The 22,543-nt window shown below is 46.2% G+C and overlaps 1 protein-coding gene across 2 annotated transcripts in view; it reads left to right on the top strand.

Annotated features, from left to right (window-relative positions):
* The window catches only part of MYO7A (myosin VIIA), a 158,204-nt gene that overhangs the window by 31,518 nt on the left and 104,143 nt on the right, over positions 1-22,543 (top strand). For both annotated transcript variants that reach the window (XM_060273921.2, XM_088668456.1), the window contains exons 3-5: positions 15,501-15,614; positions 16,222-16,374; positions 21,298-21,482. In XM_060273921.2, coding sequence (XP_060129904.1) covers positions 15,501-15,614; positions 16,222-16,374; positions 21,298-21,482 — 452 coding nt within the window. The remainder of the gene's footprint in view (positions 1-15,500; positions 15,615-16,221; positions 16,375-21,297; positions 21,483-22,543) is intronic.

Genomic DNA, 22,543 nt, shown 5'->3' with positions numbered 1-22,543 from the left:
GCTTTCGTGTGCGTGCACACTTCTTCAGATACTTCCTCTCAGTCTCCTCTTTTCCAGCCTAAACATACCCAGCTCCTTCGACTGTTCCTCATAAGGCTCAGCTTCTAGACCTTTTTAGTTGTGCTCCTCTGCCCACGTCCCAGCTTGTCAACAGCCTGAAGCGTGTTGGGGGACTTAAAAGGGGGGGATTGCAAATGCCTTTGAAAAGCTTCCTCCCACAGGTGCACAGCCTGGGAGTCATTCTGGACTCACAGCTGTCCATGGAGGCACAGGTCAACTCTGTGTCCAGGGCAGCTGACTATCAGCTCCACCTGGTATGCAGGCTGACACCCTACCTGCCTGCAGATTGTCTCGCCAGAGTGGTGCATGCTCTGGTTATCTCCCACTTGGACTACTGCAATGCGTTCTACGTGGGGCTACCTTTGAAGGTGACCCGGAAACTACAACTAACCCAGAATGCGGCAGCTAGAGTGGTGACTGGGAGCGGCCGCCGAGACCACATAACACCGGTCTTGATAGATCTACATTGGCTCCCAGTACGTTTCCGAGCACAGTTCAAAGTGTTGGTGCTGACCTTTAAAGCCCTAAACGGCCTCGGTCCAGTATACCTGAAGGAGCGTCTCCACCCCCATCGTTCTGCCCGGACACAGAGGTCCAGCTCCGAGGGCCTTCTTGCAGTTCCCTCATTGCGAGAAGCCAAGTTGCAGGGAACCAGGCAGAGGGCCTTCTCGGTGGTGGCGCCTGCCCTGTGGAACGCCCTCCCATCAGATGTCAAAAAGGAAAACAGCTACCAGATTTTTAGAAGACATCTGAAGGCAGCCCTGTTTAGGCAGGCTTTTAATGTTTAAGAAATTAGTGTATTTTAATGTTTCTGTTGTAAGCCGCCCAGAGTGGCTGGGGGAACCCGGCCAGATGGGTGGGGTATAAATTATTATTATTATTATTATTATTATTATTATTATTATTATTATTATTATTCCCTTAAAGTACCCCAGTCTATTACTTTAAGATCAGACCTCTTATCCTTATTTTGTGAGTGGCAGCGGGAGGAAGAGAGCAAACAGCGCTTTTGAGAAGTGCTTAAAGGCAGCTCGATGATCCCATTCCAGCTGAATCAGGACAGTAGGGGCTGCCTTAAATCCCTTCTCAGAAGCTTTTTTTTTTACTGTTGCAATGCAAAAGAATGAAATGTCACTGACTTCCCCTCCCTTTCCTTTCGATTTTTGTGACTCTTTTCCCCCAACTCAGATATTACCTATAACAGTACCTATCTGAGTGTTTTTTCTGAATGATTCTGTTGCATGAAATCAGAGGCTCCGTATTCTATTTACAGGTAGGTAGCCGTGTTGGTCTGAGTCGAAGCAAAATAAAAAAATTCCTTCAGTAGCACCTTAAAGACCAACTAAGTTTTTATTTTGGTATGAGCTTTCGTGTGCATGCACACTTCTTCAGATTCTTCAGGTATCTGAAGAAGTGTGCATGCACACGAAAGCTCATACCAAAATAAAAACTTAGTTGGTCTTTAAGGTGCTACTGAAGGAATTTCCGTATTCTATTTTTACCCATGACAACAACAACAACAACAACAACAACAACAACAACAACAACAACATTTAAAGCATATTTTGAGGCATCCTCCTGCCTCCTTTAGTGGGACACGGGTGGTGCTGTGGTCTCAACCACAGAGCCTAGGGCTTGCCAATCAGAAGGTTGGCGGTTCGAATCCCTGCGACGGGGTGGGCTCCTGTTGCTCGGTCCCAGCTCCTGCCAACCTAGCAGTTCGAAAGGACCTCAAAGTGCAAGTAGATAAATAGGTACCGCTCCGGCGGGAAGGTAAACGGCGTTTCCGTGCGCTGCTCTGGTTCGCCAGAAGGGGCTTTGTCATGCTGGCCACATGACCCGGAAAAACTGTCTGCGGACAAACGCCGGCTCCCTTGGCCTACAGAGCGAGATGAGCGCTGCAAACCCAGAGTTGTCCATGACTGGACCTAACGGTCAGGAGTCCCTTTACCCTAACCTTTAACTGCCACCTTTTTTTTTAACTATGTGGGGTGAATGCTTCAAACATCTCCTTTGAAAAGGGGTTTAAGGCAGCACCCCGTCCACACCGAGGGTCCCATTTTAGCCGACATAGGACCAGCGACTGTCTTAAAGTGTTTTTCAAAGGTTCTGCTTCTCCTGCACTTTTGAGAAGGCTTGACTGTCTGCTTTGTCAGCTGATAAGCAGAGATTAAATCCTGCTGCCCAGGCTGCATGACCCTGTTCCCTGCTGGGAGCAGGGTACGGTAGCTAATGCAGGATTAAACCCTGTTCTCCTGCCCATCGGCTGCCATCACCAGAAACACCTGGGTCAGTATGTTCTGGGGGGAGGGGGAATGGCTTCATGGGCCGAATGGGACCCCCTGGTGGGCAAGAATGAATCGTTTATGGAGGCCATGCTTTTGAAAGCGTGCCGTTTCTTATTTTGATATCTATAGCTTTTGATTTTATGTTGCTAATTGACTTTGACGGCCTGCAGAGTCGTAATTTGCTCACTTAAATAAATAAACACTAATAATAATAATAATAATAATAATAATAATAATAATAATTTTATTTATACCCCGCCCATCTGGCTGGGTCTCCCCAGCCACTCTGGGCAGCTTCCAACAGAATATTAAAATACAATAATCTATTAAACATTAAAAGCTTCCCTAAACAGGGCTGCCTTCGGCTGTCTTCTAAAAGTCTGGTAGTTGTTTTTCTCTTTGACATCTGGTGGGAGGGCGTTCCACAGGGTGGGTGCCACTACCGAGAAGGCCCTCTGCCTGGTTCCCTGTAACCTAACTTCTCACAGGGAGGGAACTACCAGATGCACGGTAAGAAAATAAACAGTGAGGCAAGCATCCTGATCTGTTGGTCTGCTAAGGGGAGGGCTAGATTGGGGTTGAATCCTGACAAGACAGAAGTACCTAGAATCAAAGTGCAAGTAGATAAATAGGGACCGCTCCGGCGGGAAGGTAAACGGTGTTTCCGTGCGCTGCTCTGGTTCGCCAGAAGCAGCTTTGTCATGCTGGCCACAATCTGCGGACAAACGCCAGCTCCCTTTACCTTTACCTTTACCTATTTTACTCTGGGGCAGAGGATTTCTGTATTGTCCATCCTTGAGCAAGTTTCATAGGGACCAAAGTGGTGTGAAAGGAGGTTGCTGTATTATTTAAAGGCTGAGTTTGCGGCTCTCCTTTCAATAGGGAAAGTATCCGCTTGCAATGCCTGAACATCTGAAGCTGGTGTTGCCCTGAGACACAAGAGCAGTAATTCCCAAGCTGCGAGCCGTGATGAGAGATGTACCACGGTACTGTTAGAAATAAACTTTCTTGTGAGCCCGAAGGATCCACACATAGGGGAGGCTGCCAGATGCATCTCTGTTCAATGGACAACTCTACCCAAGCCTCCTTCCAGTCAAGTTTTCTCTGGGGGCAGCCGTATCTCTGCATCATCTAATCGCTCCTGATACAGAAAGGCAAAACTTCCAAGTCTCACAGGAGTCTACCCTTCACACAAAATATGCTACTTCTGCAACCTTTGACATTCCACCCATCTCAATTTCAGTTTCAGTTTCTCATTTCCCTTCTCTTAAGTTCCGTTCTCCACATTTCCGCTAATACATTCATTTTTGTTTGGAGTTTTACCCAATATACATACACATGACAGTAATAAACAAAGAACAGATTAAGACATGTGTCAATATACCACATTTCTAGATTGTTGTTGTTCTTTAGTCGTTTAGTCGTGTCCGACTCTTCGTGACCCCATGGACCAGAGCACACCAGGCACTCCTGTCTTCCACTGCCTCCCGCAGTTTGGTCAAACTCATGTTCGTAGCTTCGAGAACAGGACCGTCTTAAGCGCCCCTGGCGCCGTGGTGAGCCGGATCTCTCCAGTGCACTCCCTCCCCGTTTCCCAGCGCGGTGGGCAGGTGGACGCAGCTGCGCGGTGGACTGGCGGACCGGCCGGCCAGCGGGCGGGCGCAGCTCGCGGCGCCCTCCTGGCGGGCCGGCGCCGTGCTGCTCTGCGCCACCCAGCCTGCACGTAGGGCCGGCCCTGTTCGAGAACACTGTCCAACCATCTCATCCTCTGCCGTCCCCTTCTCCTAGTGCCCTCAATCTTTCCCAACATCAGGGTCTTTTCCAGGGAGTCTTCTCTTCTCATGAGGTGGCCAAAGTATTGGAGCCTCAGCTTCAGGATCTGTCCTTCCAGTGAGCACTCAGGGCTGATTTCCTTCAGAATGGAGAGGTTTGATCATCTTGCCGTCCATGGGACTCTCAAGAGTCTCCTCCAGCACCATAATTCAAAAACATTTCTAGATAGGCTTGTCTAAATGAAAAAGCTTTTAGCAGGCACCGAAAAGAGTACAATGGTACCTCAGAAGTCAAAGGGAATCTGTTCCGGAAGTCTGTTCAACTTCCAAAACATTTGGAAACCAAGGCCCAGCTTCCAATTGGCTGCAGGAAGCTCCTGCAGCCAATCGGAAGCCGCGTCGGACATTCGGGTTCCAAAGAACCTTCACAAACCGGAACAATCACTTCCGTGTTTGGGCCGTTTGGGAGCCGAAACGTTTGACTGGCGAGGCATTTGGCTTCCAAGGTACGACAGGGAGATTTCCAAAGTGTGGGTGCTCCAACACTATAAGATAGATTTCTTACATCTGTGGGATGAGGGTTATGTGGCATCTTTAACAGCGCCAGTTCTGCAAATCAAAGCAGTCGAGTTGGCATATATGGGGGAAGACCATCTTGCAGGTAAACCGGCCCCAAGTTTCTATCACTTTGTTTTTTGCTTTCATTATAGTACAGTATTACACTCTCTAAAATATGTTTTTAATGTCATCTACACCGCCCTGAGATCTCTTGATGAAGGCCAGTATATAAATTGAATACAGAAGAAAGAGGTGGAGGTGGAGGAGGAGGAGGAGGGAACATATATGTGTGTGCATAGCTCAGTTGGTTAGAGCATGGTGTTGAGAACACAAAGGTTGCAGGTTCAATCCCCATATAGGACAGCTTGATACATCTGGACTAGATGGTTGTCAGGGTCCCTTGCAAATCTACAATTCTATGATTCTCTGGGTGTGTTTGTGTGTCTGCCTGCAGACTGTCTCACCAGAGTAGAACATGCCCTGGTTGTCTCCCACTTGCACTACTGCAATGCGCTCTACGTGGGGCTACCTTTGATGGGGACTCGGAAAGCACAACTAATTCAAAATGCGGCAGCTAGACTGGTGACTAAGAGCAGCCGCCAGGACCATATAACACCAGTCCTAAAGGATCTTCACTGGGTCTGAGTACATTTCTGAGCACACTTCAAAGTGTTGGTGCTGACCTTTAAAATCCGAAACAACCTCGGCCCCATATACCCAAAGGAGCGTCTCCACCCCCATCGCCCAGCCCCACATTGAGGTCCAGCTCCGAGGGTCTTCTGGCAGTTTCCTCACTGCGAGAAGTGAAGTTACAGGGAACCAGGCAGAGGGCCATAATAATAATAATAATAATAATAATAATAATAATAATAATACAGTGGTACCTTGGTTCTCAAACGCCTTGGTATTCAAACGCCTTGGTTCTCAAACGCCAAAAACCCGGGAGTAAGTGTTCCGGTTTTTGAACAATTTTTGGAAGCCAAACGTCTGATGCGGCTTTCAGCTACTGTTTCCGGGACACCTGAAATCAATCAGAAGCTGCGCCTTGGTTTTCGAACATTTCAGAAGTCAAATGGACTTCTGGAACGGATTAAGTTTAGCGCTTTTGTTTTTTCTATTTATTTTGCATTTTTATTTTTGGGGCTTTTTTCGGTTGATTTGTTTTTTGTGGCTGTGTGGAACCCAGTTCAGCTACTGATGGATTGATTGTGTGACTGCAGAAATGGATAAAAGCCCCCCCCCCATCCAAACAATGACTATCATCAGTGCAGGTAAGAAAAAGAAATAATTTTTATCATCTACAGTACTGTTTTATTTATTTTATAGTGCAGTACAGTACAGTGGACCCTCGGGTTACGTTACCTTCGGGTAACGTAATTTTCGGGTTGCGAACGCGGCAAGCCCGGAAGTGGGTTTGCAACTCGTGCGCTTTGCACATGCGCAGAGGTGGTCCTTCAGTTACAAAATTTTCAGGATACGGCCGGGCCTCCAGAATGGATCCCGTTCATAACCGGAGGTAGCACTGTACATTGATTATTGCTTTTATTTTATGGATCAATGATCTCGTTAGATAGTAAAATCCATGTTAAATTGCTGTTTTAGGGGTTGTTTTTAAAAGTCTGGAACAGATTAATCCATTTTGCATTACTTTCTATGGGAAAGCGCGCCTTGGTTTTGGAACGCTTTGATTTTGGAACGGACTTCTGGAACGGATTGAGAACCAAGGTACCACTGTAATAATAATAATAATATATGATACACTTTCTAGCCAGGCAGCAACACTCGAGGTCTAAAGCAGGAATGTTGAGGAATGTTTTTAGGGGGGAGGTGGCGTAGCCAGAGGAGAGTTCAAAGGGCCACATAGAGAAGCCTGGAGGGCCACATTGGCTTTTTAGGGCGTCATTCTCCCCTACACCTGTTATCCATGCTTATCCGGAAGCAGATACCTCCGGGACTTATTTCTGAGTGAACATGCATAATATTGCTCTGCCAATCATCAGGCATTTTATGAAGTCACCATCACGTGCCGTCTCCCTCCTAGGGTCTATCCTGCAACTCCATCCACTTAGTAGGTATTAACTGTTCAGGATGCCTCACGCTCAATTATTTAAAATTCCGTTGCCATGGCTCCGCAGCCCGGCGACGGGGTTTAAGGCGTCCGCAGATGGCCTTTGGTTTTGAGTTCCCATTTGCGCTTTGGTTAACTTGGCGCTCGGAGGTATTAGGTTAATTAAAAGCCATGTGTTACACGGGGGAACCGACTTACATCTGTGGATTAATAAGTACCCGAGAGAGCTGTTGAAAGGCACGAAGGTCCGTGGAGCCTCTTCTTGGAATAAGGGGAGCTGGGAGCTCCGGAAGAGAAGAGCCCCTTTTCCTTTTTTTTTACACCCACCTCCCTCAGATATGAATTTCTAGCCTCTTCCAGAGCTGGAGCCTGGGATCCAGTGCGGATTTCCCTCGGAGGCGAAGACAGTGCTGAAACCGCAGTGGATTTGGAGAAATGCCATTCAAACAACAAAGAATGTGTTCAGGATCTCATCTGAGGAGTATGTCCCAGCAAGGAGCCGGCTTGTGACTTGAAAAGAGTAAGCCGGAACCTCACAGACGGGGGGGGGGGGGAATAGGAGTTGCTATCCCAGAGAACTATGTTGCTGCTTCTCCAGATGAAGGAATTCGTCTAAGGCTCAAAGAAAGGAAAGAGAGAGAAAGAGAGAGAATTAAGAGCAACCTCCGTGGAATGCCAGCAAGGCTGAATCCACCATGTTCCCAGGCTACAGCAACCCGGCTGTCCACGAGAGGGACCAGAAAAAGTGGGCCCTCATCCGTAATGTCAACCAAGTTCTGAAAGCCACTACGCTCCTATCGGTAAGAGAGACTCACACCGGCTCTTGCAGGCTGCAATCTTGCTTATCTATTTCATAAAACTTATACGCCGCTCGATTGTCAAAAGACCTCAGAAGCGGTTCACCAAGCAATGAAATTATCGCTAACCATAGTTTAAGACTTAAGAAAAGCTAAAGTAACAATGGGCTTAAATTAAAACTCACGCCAGCTTTCCAAGCGTCTGGCTTACCAGAGCAAAAATGATTTTAGCAGGCATTGAAAAGCGTACATTTATGGCGCCTGCTTGGGGTCAATAGGCAGGGAGTTCCAAAGGTGTGTTGCCCACGGTACAAGACTGATTGCTTATAAATGTGGAATGGGTGTTACGTGGCACATGTAATACTGCCAGTTCTGCCAATCACAGCTACTGAGTGGGCGCATATAGGGGAAAGGTGATCTCATAGGCAAACGGGTCCCAGGTTGTTAAATACTAATAGCCTTGGACTTCACCAGGTAGCAAATCGACGACCAGTGCAGATCTCTGAGCACTGGTGGGTATACTGCTCACCCGTGTCAGCAATCGTGCTGCAGCATTCTGCACTAACTGCAGCTTCCGGGTCTCCGTAGAAGGCTCCCCAAAGTGGACCTTTGTTGTGTCCTGATTTCCTGACCACCTTGGAAAGATGCGCCTGGCAGATTTTAGAGTCCTAAATCCCAGGGCAGTTGTTTGGGGAGGAGGGAGCACAGCAGTTTGGGGCAGGGCTGGCAAAAACTTCTTCCTGTTGGGGGGGACCTTGGTGGGTGGGCTGGCACAGGCCAGTGGCGAGGGGGCAGAGCGGGGGGGGGGAGCTTTCCATTGTATGCTTCATTCATTCTTCGGCTGTGGCAGTGGCACCTAGTTCTGAAACACCTTCCCTTTAGAGGTCTGCTTGGGCCCTCTCAGGATTTCAAAGGCCTTCCACGATAGCTCTTTTTAAGCAAGTGCTTGATGGTTGACTTCTCCTTGTGTCGGCTAATTGTTTTGGAAGGTTGCCGTTTCGCTATGGTTTTATGTAAATGTTGCTGTTATTGTTAGTGCTTTTTAGGATTAAAAACCAAAGTGCTAGTATTCACAAATTGATGAAAAGCGCTGTGAGCGTCATCACAACATGGTTAAAAGGGGTACTGGTATTCCCCAAAGGTTGCCAACTCTTGGGATAGCCAATGGGAGCTCACCCCGTTGTGGGGATTTGAACCACCAACCTTCTGATCGGCAAGCCCAAGAGGCTCAGTGGTTTAGACCACAGCACCACCCGCATCCCACACTGGGCTATAGAGGCAAATAGTCTTACTAGCTCCTACATTTCCATAAAAGGCATTCCGGTGATTTTCATATCCCTCTGGGCTTTGGCAATACAGTGATTTACTTTGGTAACATGTCCATATTACTGTCATGGGCTGGTTGGACGCAGAGGAATGGTGGGAGGCACCAGCTGGGGAACCCCCAAGGGAAGAATCATAGAATCATAGAGTTGGAAGAGACCACAAGGGCCATCCAGTCCAACCCCCTGCCAAGCAGGAAACACCATCAAAGCATTCTTGACATATGGCTGTCAAGCCTCTGCTTAAAGACCTCCAAAGAAGGAGACTCCACCACACTCCTTGGTAGCAAATTCCACTGCCGAACAGCTCTTACTGTCAGGAAGTTCTTCCTAATGTTTAGGTGGAATCTTCTTTCTTGTAGTTTGAATCCAAGAAGGCTCAGAGCCTGGGGATTGATGGTGGGACAACTATGAGTGGTCAGAGGGAGAAGAGGGAGAAGACTGGGGGGAGGAGGTGTCGGAAGATGAAGAGGTAACAGGGTTTCGTGAGCCAGGAGAATCTTTCACAGAGAGAAACAGGAGAGTCCAGAAACAGGAGAGGAGGGGGGCCAAGAGGCAGTGAAGAATCAGGCTGGTGAAGAGTCAAGCTCTGCGCCTCCCTGGTCTCCCAGAACCAGGAGAGGCATGAAAAGGGCGGAGGAGAGGTTAGTTTCACTCAGGCGCAGTCTCAGATTGCTTGGGGGGGGACCCTTGAGAGGAGGCGACATCGGCAGCTGTGGGGTGGCAGGCACCTTCAGTCTCAGCAACTGAGGGGGCAAGATCTTATGGAGATGAGTTGCCTGTGCTCATGAGGCCTGACGCTCCTGAGCAGATCCTGTAGTTTCTAATAAAGAGCCAGCTTCACTTACTCTGTGTGATTGATTGCGAGCTCATCCTCACAGAGGGCAAGCCATGGGGGACCCGCATCTAGGGATGTAAGAAGGCATTGCAGGTCCTGTTTTTGCTAACAAAGAGCAGACTCCACTTTCTTGGTGTGATGTTCTTCTGTCTCGATCCTGTCAATTACCTTTTTCTTAGGTTGCTTGGGTAGGAGCCCACACCTCAATCCCACCTCCTCTTGAATGCAACCCAGTCTGTGCATTATTCGGATGCAGGCCCAGCAAGTGACTATGGGAGGAAGGAGTGGGGCTGGCCATGGGTGGAGCTCCAAACTTCATGCAGTACCACTGTCAATTCAACTACAGTGGTACCTCATGCTGCGAATGGGATCCGTTCCGGCAGCCCGTTCACAACATGAAAGGGCCACAACATGAAGTGCCGCATCTGCGCACGTGCGTGATGCAATGCGACGCTTCTGCGCAAAGCATGATTTGGCGCTTCTGCGCATGTGCGCAGGTCACGGACGCACCGAACCCGGAAGTAACCCGTTCCGGGACTTCCGTGTTCAGCGTGTTCGTAACCTGAAAAGACGCAACATAAAGTGGACGTATCCTGAGGTATGACTGTACTCCACCACAGGTGCTCCTTTGCGGACATCCATGCTCAAGACGTATGCGTCAGGGCTCAGGGCCCATGGCGCATACAATTCCATCAAGGGCAGAGCTAGTTCCTTGGCCTTGCTCCCCCTTATCCACAAACCATAGGCCCATGCATGGCTAACATGCAGCTATGGTTTCAGTTTCATATCCTTTATTCCTTCTCCTCTCACCTAGCACCACCAGTTCTTGGAACATGTTGGGGAGAGAGCGGAAGCAGAAGTGACAGTTGCTGGTGTTTATTTCTATTTATAACAATGCATGCTTGTATATTTGGTAGGTGAGGCTGCTTGCGTTTTAGATCTCTTATGCCCTGTCCCGTGTTAGTTCTTCCAGTTTATGCTAATTTTCAAGAGGATATATTCTCTCTGGAGAGCCAGTGTGGTGTAGTGGTTAAGAGTAGTGGACTCGTAATCTGGGGAACCGGGTTCGCATCTCTGTTACTCCACATGCAGCTGCTGGGTGACCTTGGGCTAGTCCATAGCTGCCAAGTTATCCCTTTTTTAAAGGGATTTTCCCTTATGCTGAATAGGCTTCCTCGCGAGAAAAGGGAAAACTTGGCAGCTATGGGCTAGTCACACTTCTCTGAAGTCCCTCAGCCTCACTCACCTCACAGAGTGTTGGTTGTGGGGGAGGAAGGGAAAGGAGAATGTCAGCCGCTTTGAGACTCCTTCGGGTAGTGATAAAGCGGGATATCAAATCCAAACTCCTCCTCTTCTTCTTCTTCTTCTTCTTCTTCTTCTTCTTCTTCTTCTTCTTCTTCTTCTTCTTCTTCTTCTCATCATCATCGATAACACACCCCTTTACCCTGGATTTTGGCACTTGAGACTTTGATTTTGTCTTATTTCTGAAATTTTAAGCACTGCTTTTAATATTGTGTTTTAACTGACACCTTGGGGTGATGGTGGAGTGATAAATTCTAATAACAGCAATAAAAAACAGTAACAACAATTTTTGGCAGTCCTGCGCTAAAATATGACGCACATTTTTTTTAAAAAAAGCGTTTTTAAAGGGATGTTGCAAACCTTTTAGAGATTTTCTTTGTGGATTAGTGTCTAAACCACCTAAAGAAATAAACAATCTGGGTGGGGTCTGGGAGGCGGAGCTCTTGGTACCGGAGGGCGGGGCCTAGAGTGGACCTGGAAGGTGTGGGGGGCTTAGACCTCCCTTAATCCCCCTCCATCCTTTTTGCTACAGGTAGGTAGCCGTGTTGGTCTGCCGTAGTCGAAACAAAATAAAAAAAGTTCCTTCCAGTAGCACCTTAGAGACCAATTAAGTTTGTCATTGGTATGAGCTTTTGTGTGCATGCACACTTCTTCAGATACCTCAGATACACTGAAACAGAAGTCGCCAGGCCCTTATTTGCTGTGTCCTTCCCTTTTCCGAGATCAGCTTCACTCTCTCTGCCCATCCAGCCGGTTCTCCTTTTCAAACCCTCTAGAGAGGACGTGAGGACGTGATCTCTCCTTTGGTTCCACACGCTCCTTGCTGAGTAGAGAGTCATGGGACAAGGACAGGACCGGGCTGCTCTTTTGACCTCTGGTGACAGATAAGAAGGGATTGGCACAGAAAAGACTGCAGATAGTGGGGAAGAAACCAATTCAGAACTGATAAAAAAGTTTTAGATTTGAGGGAGGACCTTTGGCATGGCACCAACAGAAGATTCCCCCTGAGTGACAGGAGCACCCTCTGATTGCAATTAATTTTTGCAGGAAGAGCTATATCTATATATTATTAATTTATTAATGTATTTAATGCCCTATACGAGTCGCTTCCTAGAAAACATCTTGAGGTGATTTGACAGTAAATACCTCAACATTAAAAACAAGTAAAACACACGTTTCATGTCAAAAATATATTTTTTATTGTCCAGTAGCACCTTAGAGACCAACTAAGTTTGTTCTGGGTATAAGCTTTTGTGTGCATGCACACTTCTTCAGATACACTGAAACAGATGACCAAAAATAGCTTTAGCATGTGTAATGAGACAAGAATCCAATATCTCTATTCAGACCAGGTCTCTCCATAGTTTTCAGTTTAGTAAGGTGAAGGAACCCCTGACCATTAGGTCCAGTCGCAGACGACTCTGGGGTTGCGGCGCTCATCTCGCTTTACTGGCCGAGGGAGCCAGCGTACAGCTTCCAGGTCATGTGGCCAGCATGACTAAGCCGCTTCTGGCGAACCAGAGCAGCGCACGGAAACGCCGTTTAGCTTCCCGCTGAAGCGGTACCTGTTTATCTACTTGCACTTTGATGTGCTTTTGAACTGCTAGGTTGGCAGGAATAGGGACCGAGCAACAGGAGCTCACCCCATCACGGGGATTTGAACCGCTGACCTTCTGATCGGCAAGCCCTAGGCTCTTGTAGTTTAGACCACAGCGCCACCCGCATCCCATTTCAGTTTAGTAATAAGTTGTAATTCAGCAACTTTTCTTTCAAGTCTATTCCTAAAATTCTTCTGTAATAAGACAGCTGCTTTGAGATCTTGTATTTAATGTCCTGGGAGACTGAAGGCCTTCTGGCGGTTCCCTCACTGCGAGAAGCAAAGTTACAGGGAACCAGGCAGAGGGCCTTCTTGGTAGTGGCGCCCTCCCTGTGGAATGCCCTCCCATCAGATGTCACCTGACATTTAGAAAATATCTGAAGGCAGCCCTGTTTAGGGAAGTTTTTTTATATCTGATGAATTATTATATTTTAATCTTTGTTGGAAGCCGCCCAGAGTGGCTGGGAAAACCCAGCCAGATGGATGGGGTACAAATAATAAATTATTATTATTATTATTATTATTCTCCTACTGGCTTCTCTGTCTTGTGATTCCTGGTGTCAGATTTATGTCCATTTATCCTTTGGCATAGGGTTTGTCCCATATAGAGATCTGTTGGCATTTGATGGCACTGTTGGCATTTGATGGCATATTTCATGTGTGATCTTTTCTGGTCTGCATCTGCATTGGAATTGTTTTTTAGATGCTCTAATTGCTTTATATTTTATGTGTGTTGCCACCCTGGGCACCTTCCGGAGGATGAGCAGGATATAAACTGAACAAGAAATTTGATTTCTTTCCTTCATTAGATTCCTAAACCACCTTTCCTCCAAGAAGCTCAAGGAAGCATCATACCTGGTTTTCCCCTTTCCTATTCAATCCTCACAACATCCCTGTGAGGTAGGGTAGACCCTAAGTCCATCAGCTTTATGACTGAGTGGGGATTTAAACCCTGCTCCTCCAAGTCTTGGGACCCAGGTGGCGCTGTGGGCTAAACCACTGAGCCTAGGGCTTGCTGATCAGAAGGTCGGCGGTTCGAATCCCTGTGATGGGGTGAGCTCCCGTTGCTCAGTCCCAGCTCCTGCCAACCTAGCAGTTCGAAAGCACATCCAAGTGCAAGTAGATAAATAGGAACCGTTACAGCGGGAAGGTAAACGGCGTTTCCGTGTGCTGCTCTGGTTCGCCAGAAGTGGCTTTGTCATGCTGGCCACATGACCTGGAAGCTATACGCCGGCTCCCTTGGCCAATAATGCGAGATGAGCGCGCAACCCCAGAGTCGGTCACGACTGGACCTAATGGTCAGGGGTCCCTTTACCTTTACCCCCAAGTCTTAGACCAGCACTATGCCACAATTTCAAATCCACTGCAGATACAGATTCGGATTGTTAAAAGCAGGCTTCCACTTTTCAGCTTGTTCCTGAAAAGACAATAGAGATGTAACATTTAGTGTGTTCATTTCGAATCTAGTGCCGTTGTTGTTGTTGTTGTTGTTGTTGTTGTTGTTGTTGTTGTTGTTGTTGTTGTTGTTGTTGTTGTTACAGAGTCATATAAAGTAATCTCATAATCTGAAGCCATAGAACAAATGTATTTCAAAACTGTAAATTACAATTTTAATTCAGCTTTAACTCTCAAACATCCAGCACAGAGCCCCTTCAATAGCGCTGCCTCAACCTGGATGGAAAGAGCATTTTTATTTCAGATTATAAACCAGAGACACAATAAATTCGAAAAAAGACAAGAAAAAATCCAGCAATTTTTTTTTTTTTGGATTTGCTAGCAATTGCTTTGTTAGCTTTCCAGTAAGCCGGAAACAGTGCCTCTTTGCAATTCTTGTTTAGTGTACAAAGGTCAAACTCGTACATCTCCTTCTTGAAATTCTAGGTATGTGGAGAGTTCATGTATCGCAAAGGTAGCAGGAGAAATGTGTGTTTGATATCTCTCTTCTGACCATGCCTGGTGCCTTCATTGTACAGCTTTTGTCATATGCTAAAGACTCACCTATTATTATTATTATTATTATTATTATTATTATTATTATTATTATTATATTTTCTTTTACAATTTAAAATACTCACTTTTACAACCTTAAAATATCAATTACTTCCCTTCTTCTCTTTCCATGGCTCATTTTACATATCATAAATCCCTGCATATTTTACAAAAATTATTTGCACTGTTGAATTTATCTTAATGCTGCCAGCGTTTTCAGCTGCACACAGTTATTTCCCATATATTCAACAAACGTTTTCCAATCTTCTCCAAACATATGTTCTTCTTGTTCTCTTATTCTATATGTTAAATCTGCAAGCTGAGCATATTCTGTCAGCTTAAGCTCCTATTATTATTATTATTATTATTAAAGTTATTACCGCTTCACCTTCAATCCTGCTCTCCTTTGCTTGTTTTCCATCAATAATAATAATAATAATAATAATAATAATAATAATAATAATAATAATAAATTATTTCTACCCCGCCCATCTGGCTGGGTTTCCCCAGCTACTCTGGGCAGCTTCCAACCGAATATGAAAAACAGTACAGCACCAAACATTAAAAACTTCCCTAAACAGTTGTCTTCTACAAGTAAAATAGTTGTTTTTCTCTTTGACATCTGCTGGGAGGGCGTTCCACAGGGCGGGTGCCACTACCGAGAAGGCCCTCTGCCTGGCTCCCTGTAACCTCACTTCTCACAATGAGGGAACCGCCAGAAGGCCCTCGGAGCTGGATCTCAGTGTTCGGGGTAAACGATGGGGGTGGAGACGCTCCTTCAGGTATACAGGACCGAGACCGTTTAGGGCTTTAAAGGTCAGTACCAACACTTTGAATTGTGCTTGGAAACGTACTGGGAGCCTCAATAATAACCTCATTAATTAAATTACTCCTTGTGTTTCCTTCCAGGGAGATTATGTATGGATGGACCTGAAGACCGGGCGGGAATTCGATGTTCCCATCGGAGCAGTGGTCAAGCTGTGTGATTCTGGGCAGATCCAGGTTCTAGACGATGAAGGAAATGTATGTAAGATGGAAATGGAAATCGACGGTCTTATTCTGGCTGTGTCTTCCTCCTAGGTCTTGCTCTGCCGCGAGAGATCTCCATTTCGTATTGAGGAACATGAGTGCTTAAGCAGACTCCATTCGCGACTCGGCAGAACCGGATGTTCAGCAAATATTATTTTATTAAATCCACTTGCAAATCGCTTCCCTGCCATCTTTAATTGTCCTGTTGGAAGTGCAACAGCAGGGATCATTCAGTTTGTAACTTAGGGGTTAATTCTGTTCTCAGTCAACTACCCAGTGCTGTCTCTCTCTGTGTGTGTTAGAAATGTTGCTTACCAACCAGGCATGAAGATTACTGAGGTAGCAAGTGCTCCAGTTGGCTGTGCAGTTCCGAAGAAGCTTCTCCTCCGCTTGTTTAGTAAAAAAACCCTTCCTCCTCGAATTATACGCTGTTTTTGTTCACTTTGCTCAGTAAAGCATCACCAGGGCATTCCTCCCTGGACTCGGCTTGCGTGATCTAACTGATCCTCTGCAGATGCTGTTACACCTGATCATGCTGTCTGCTTTTTCTTGTCTCTTTCTAACCTCCGGCACACTCTGCTCTCCCCCTGCCCTTTTGCAGGAGCACTGGATATCCCCCCAGAATGCCACCCACATCAAACCTATGCACCCCACCTCTATCCACGGGGTGGAGGACATGATCCGTCTGGGAGACCTGAACGAGGCAGGCATCCTCCGCAACCTGCTCATCCGCTACCGGGAACACCTGATCTATGTGAGTATCGCAGGAGGCCATGCCTGTCTCTTGCTCCCTGTCTCTGCCCAGGCTCATCCCCTCTTAATCCAACTTTATTTGCAGGAAATAACTAATAATAATAATAATAATAATAATAATAATAATAATTTATTTATTTATTTGTTCCGTTTATATCATCCCACCCTTCCTCCCAAAAGGAGCCCAGGGTGGAAAACTCATCAATAACAATCCTCACCCCCACCATTTCAAAAAGCATTCTAAAGAATTCCCCTTTTATTTCCCTCTTATAATAATAACAACACGAAAATCTTGATTGAAAGTACCGGGTAAGAGTAAAGTTTGCTTACAGTCCACAGTAGTATTCTGAAGGCAGGCTTTATCTTTATGTTTGTAGAGAAAAGAAGTCTGAGCCAAGCCTTAGACTTTCTACCTTGTGGCTTCCATCCTCTGTAAGGATGAGCCATGTGCTGCTGGCTAAGAGCCAGCAGACAGCAAAAGAGCAAAAAAGGCAAAAAGAGGATGGTGGCTGCATGACTAGCCCTTTTATAGGTGATGATACATCCCACAAAAAGGCCCTAACACGGGCCAACCTTTAAATAAAGTGTCCCCATTTAAGATGGACTGTGCATATTCCATAGACCAATAGGCCCACTTAGTGCTTTACATGATACAGTGGAAGCTCGGTTTATGAACACCTCGGTTTACGAATTTTCGGTTTACGAACGCTGTGGACCCACCTGGAACGGATTAATTCACTTTCCATTACTTTCAACGGGAAAGTTCGCTTCAGTTTATGAACAGACTTCCGGAACCAATTACACCCATGCTTCGGGTTAAGTACGCTTCAGGTTGAGTACTCCGCGGACCCGTCTGGAATGGATTAATCCACTTTCCATTACTTTCAATGGGAAAGTTCGCTTCAGTTTATGAACGCTTCAGTTTAAGTACTCCGTGGAACGTCTGGAACAGATTCATCCACTTTCCATTACTTTCAATGGGAAAGTTCGCTTCAGTTTATAAACGCTTCAGTTTATGAACAGACTTCCGGAACCAATTGTGTTCATAAACCGAGGTGCCACTGTAATAATAATAATAATAATAATAATAATAATAATAATAATAATTTTGTACCCCACCCATTTGGCTAGGTTTCCAACAAAGATTAAAATACATTAAAATGTCACACATTAAAAACTTCCCTAAACAGGGCTGCCTTCAGATGTTTTCTAAATGTTAGGCACTTGTTTATCTCTTTGACATCTGATGGGCGCCACAACCGTACCACAGGGCGGGTGCCACTACCGTACAGTCTTGTATGGTAGGATAAAATTGGCTCAGTGTAAGATCTAAAGGGCTAGGACGCTGCTCTCAGGGAGCCACTGAATTGTAGAGTTGGAAGGGACACCAGGGGCCATCTATTCCAGCCCCCTGCAATGCAGAAATCTCAACGGAAGCTTCTATGACAGATGGCCAGCCGACCTCTGCCTACAGTCATGGGCCTGCCTTTGGGGAAGCAGCTGGGGTGGTGGCCATGTGCTGAGAGCACATGGCCGGGGTGGGAGAGTGAGAGAGCCTTCCTCTCCCCCCCCCATACCCTACCGCAACGGATCTTGTATGCGTGAGAAACAACCCCATGCTCTTCCGCTGCTGATTCCTGCCTCTGCTTAGAATTTAAATTTGCATTTGTGTGTGGGGTGGTGGAGGAGGAGGAAGAAGAGAGGGAGTCACATCTTGGTGCGACCACAGGCAGCTGAGCACTCCGGCCTCCGCGCAGCGCATTAACTTTTCATTAAGTGCGTGAAACACTGTCCTGGATATCTGTCTCCTCTTAGGAGGTTAACCCTGAAGCAGCTATGAATTTTTCATCAGATTAGCAACCCTAGGCTCCTTGATGGTTCTTACTGAATCGCTCCCCCGTCCCACAAGACTCATTCGCTCTGGGCTGCTTAAGCAATGAGTCCCAATGGACAGGTCGCCAGCATCACATTCGAGGGGGGAGCTGTCCAGCTGTCTCTCAAAGGAGCTGTTCAGAAGGATGTTTGATGAAGGGGTAAATCTATAGAGTGCCAAGCATCAAATGCTGGAGGCGTTGCAATGGCAGCAAATCAGGTCTTGGGATATGTTTAAGGGGCTGTTTTTGGTGAACGCAGCCCTACACAGCCTGGGGACCTGTGTCACTGGACGCAGGTGGCGCTGTGGTCTAAACCACTGAGCCTCCTGGGCTTGCTGATTAGAAGGTCAGCGGTTCGAATCCCGGTTACGGGGTGAGCTCCCGTTGCTCTGTCCCAGCTCCTGCCAACCTAGCAGTTCGAAAGCATGCCAGTCTAAGTAGATAAATAGGTACCACTGTGGCGGGAAGGTAAATGGAGTTTCTGTGCACTCTGTTTTCTGTCACGGTGTTTCGTTGCGCCAGAAGTGGTTTAGTCCCGCTGGCCACATGACCCAGAAAGCTGTCTGTGGACAAACGCCGGCTCCCTCGGCCTGAAAGTGAGATGAGTGCCGCAATCCCATAGTCACCTTTGACTGGACTTAACCGTCCATGGTTTTACCTACCTACCTTACCTTTTCATCTAAAAGATTGACTCGGCCCTTATTTACCCAACTGACCACTGTGCTCTGCAAGCAAAGGATTCCAGTGGAGACCATCTTGTCATCTTATCATGAAGCCTATTCAGCACAGTATAGAAGCTGGGCACGCGTCCTTTGGAACTCTCTTCCCCATGAATATCAGGCAGGCACTGGCTCTGTTGTCTTTTTTGGTGTCTGCTGAAGGCCTTCCTCTTCCAGCCAAAAGTTAATTTACCAAGCAAAAAAGGTTCTATCAAGTCTAATATTTGCATAAATCCTATTCCCAGCAAACTGCCTTATTGTTTGAAAGCACTGCATTTGTAGATTATTATTTTTAAATAATAAAAATTAAAAGGGTTAGGCGCAGCACCTCATTAGACACCATATTCTTCCAGTTCCCTGGATGGGGCATTGACCTAAGATGCCATCTCCATGTCCCCTGATTCTTTGCCCGCTTCCGATCCTGGCAGCTGGCAAATGGGGTTGATGGGGCAGGTTATAATCCCAATGGTGTCCCCTCAGAGATCCCTTGTATCGTATGTTTCAGTTTGTGGTTTATGCCTCTTAACAAAATTACATGCTCAGCCGTGGGACAGCATAGGGCATCCTTTTCCTCTTCCCTCCTCCTCCTCCTTTCCTCGGATGTCTTTGACTTTGACAAATAGTTTTGTGATCTGCTGATAACCGAGAACATGTATTCCCCTCTGCCTCTGTTTTTCAAATTTTAGACCAACTGTGGCGGCAGGGTAAGTCTAACTAGCCAAGCAGCTGAGCCATCCCATTTTCACACATGCCTCCCCACCCCCACCCCAAAGCGCCTTGTCATCTCATTGTGACCTGCTTGGTCATTCATTGATACTAAGCGCTGTGGAGTTCTTCCATTTGTTTGCATTGGCTTTATAAACTCATTTGTTTAAACCTCATCCTCCACTGGCTTGCTATGCGGCTGTGCGGCTTTGCTAACTACAAAGAACTAGCAGCAAACTCTGTCTAAGCGAGGGAGAAGACCAGTATTGGGAGTTGCAGTGATTTGTTTCTTAATATTCACATTTTGGTGAAATGAGCATCACCAAAGGCTTTGCCTAACTGCCTGTGCACGGCACCATTTTTTTTTTTTGCATGCATAGAAACAACGGCACTGAATAATGATGTCATTTTGTTGTTTCGTTCCTTCTGCTAACCGTAGAAAATTTGAGGGGCCTCTGTTCCTCACTAATGTGCTCATATCATGCGTCTCAGCGAGGAATTTCCAGCATTTCACCTCCAGCATCTATAGGGATTAGACCAGGCATCCCCAAACTTCGGCCCTCCAGATGTTTTGGACTACAGATCCCATCATCCCTGACCACTGGTCCTGTTAGCTAGGGATCATGGGAGTTGTAGGCCAAAACATCTGGAGGGCCACAGTTTGGGGATGCCTGGATTAGACAATGCCTTCCTGCAAAGTCATTGTGGAGTCCAGGATACTCAAAATAGCAATTCTCAATTTTAAATCTCAAGAAACATTTTGTATGGATTCCAAAGCAATTTTCCATTGCTTAGCTTGTAGAACCTATTCTAATCCCCTGGACTATTTAAGTCCTTGATCTTTTATTTACGTGCTCCCAATAAACATTGATCAACAATAGTAACAGGTTTGGTTTTCTGTGAAGATCCATTTATTCCTTCCAGTAATTTAGGGCACACTGAGGCAACCAAAGAATGTGTATGAAAAAGTGGACACTCGTTAGATTACAGTGGTGCCTCGCTTAACGAATGCCCTGCTTAATGAAATTTCCGCTTAACGGAAGGATTTTTCGAGCGGAGGTTGCCTCGCTAGACGAATTCGTTTTATGAAAAATTCGTCTAACGAATCGCGGTTCCCCATAGGAATGCATTGAAATTCAATTAATGTGTTCCTATGGGCAAAACATAAATAAATAAATTCAATGCATTCCTATGGGATTCGCTAGACGAATTTTTCGTTATAAGAAAAGACCCGTGGAACGAATTAAATTCGTCTAGCGAGGCACCACTGTATTTAATTTCTATACCATTGAATAAATTAAGAATATTAGAAGAAAGCGTGCATAAAACTGCATATTATTAATGACAGTAAGACATAAAATGCATTTTATTAGGGAAAGTCACTTGCAAAAGTGTGTGTGTTTTAATGCAAAATCACATACATAAATATGCAGGCACATGAGGGCTTTTTTTTAAAAAAACAACAACAACAACAACCAAACAGCTGCAGAAATCTGGGGATTTCATCTAATGGCTGAAAAACCGAGAAGCAGAGAGAAACTGAAATTGACCGATTCATCCACCCCTATCCAACGGAGCTGTTCTTATGTTTTTATCCTTGTGTGAACAAGTCTTTCCTCTCTCCAGACCTACACCGGCTCAATCTTGGTGGCTGTGAACCCTTACCAGCTGCTTCCAATCTACTCACCGGAACAGATCCGCCTCTACACCAACAAAAAGATTGGGGAGATGCCGCCCCACATTTTCGCCATCGCAGACAACTGCTACTTTAACATGCAGAGGAACAACAAAGATCAGTGTTGTATTATAAGGTGGGTGGATGAATTTCACAGGTATGTGGCTGTCAAGGACTCCATCTCTTTGCTTTGAAGGAGCTGTGGCTTCTTATAGATTTGTCATCTTTCTGCAGGGCCTGCAAGAAGAGAGCTGTTCCGCCTGGCCTTTGGGTTGGACTTAGTCTGACCCCTGCGTTTTTCCTCCCTCATGGCTTGAATTTGACTACTCAAAATGAGGCTGCATTTTAAATTTTAATACTGTATTTTAATCTGTATTTTAATTGCTTTTTATGTTTTATTGTAATTTTATTGGTGTGAGCCGCCCTGAGCCCGGTTCTGACTGGGGAGGGCGGGGTATAAATATTTGTTTAAAATTATTATTATTATTATTAGTCAGGAGTTTGAGCCGCAGGTCCATTTTACCCAGGACTGACATTAAGGCAAGGGTCTTTCCCCCCAGCTTTGCTAGCGGAGACACTTACTGGGGATTTTGGCAACAGACTCTTGGCCCTGGCAAAGCAGGGAGCTGTTTCGGGAGAAAATTCCCTTTAGGGGTGTTATGTACTGAGCTGAATCATAGAACAATAGGATCCAGAATCAGCAGTCTGATTGGTCCACAGGAGCCACCCAATCCAACTCCAGGTGGAAGTGAATCCGCAACCTGATTGGCCTGCAGGAGCAGCCAATCAGGCGGCTGGCAGAAGTCAATCCACAAACTGATTGGCCCACAGGTGTAGCCCTGAAGTAGCGAATCACGCAAAGCCCATTGTGTAAATAATGTATATAAGCAGATGGTTTTGGGGAAAGGGCATTCTTCTCTTCTTCTCCTTGATGACTAAGAGCTGAATAAAGAGCATGAAATTCACTCTCGACTCCGAGTATATTTCAAGGGGCCTGGTCTGAAGGCTCACACTAAATTCCCCTGTGGCTCCTAGAAGCTGTCTTTGACATCTCCCTGTGTCTGGGACAGAGCCAGATTTAGGTTTGATGAGGCCCTAAGCCAGTCACCCCCAAACTGCGGCCCTCCAGATGTTTTGGCCTACAACTCCCATGATCTCTACCTAACAGGACCAGTGTTGGGGAAGATGGGAATTGTA

Source organism: Zootoca vivipara, chromosome 4 (genome assembly GCF_965207765.1).
Source record: "Zootoca vivipara chromosome 4, rZooViv2.hap1.1, whole genome shotgun sequence".
NCBI lineage: Eukaryota > Metazoa > Chordata > Lepidosauria > Squamata > Lacertidae > Zootoca > Zootoca vivipara.
Note: the sequence above shows the minus strand (reverse complement) of the source record. Positions and strands in the feature narration are given on the sequence as shown.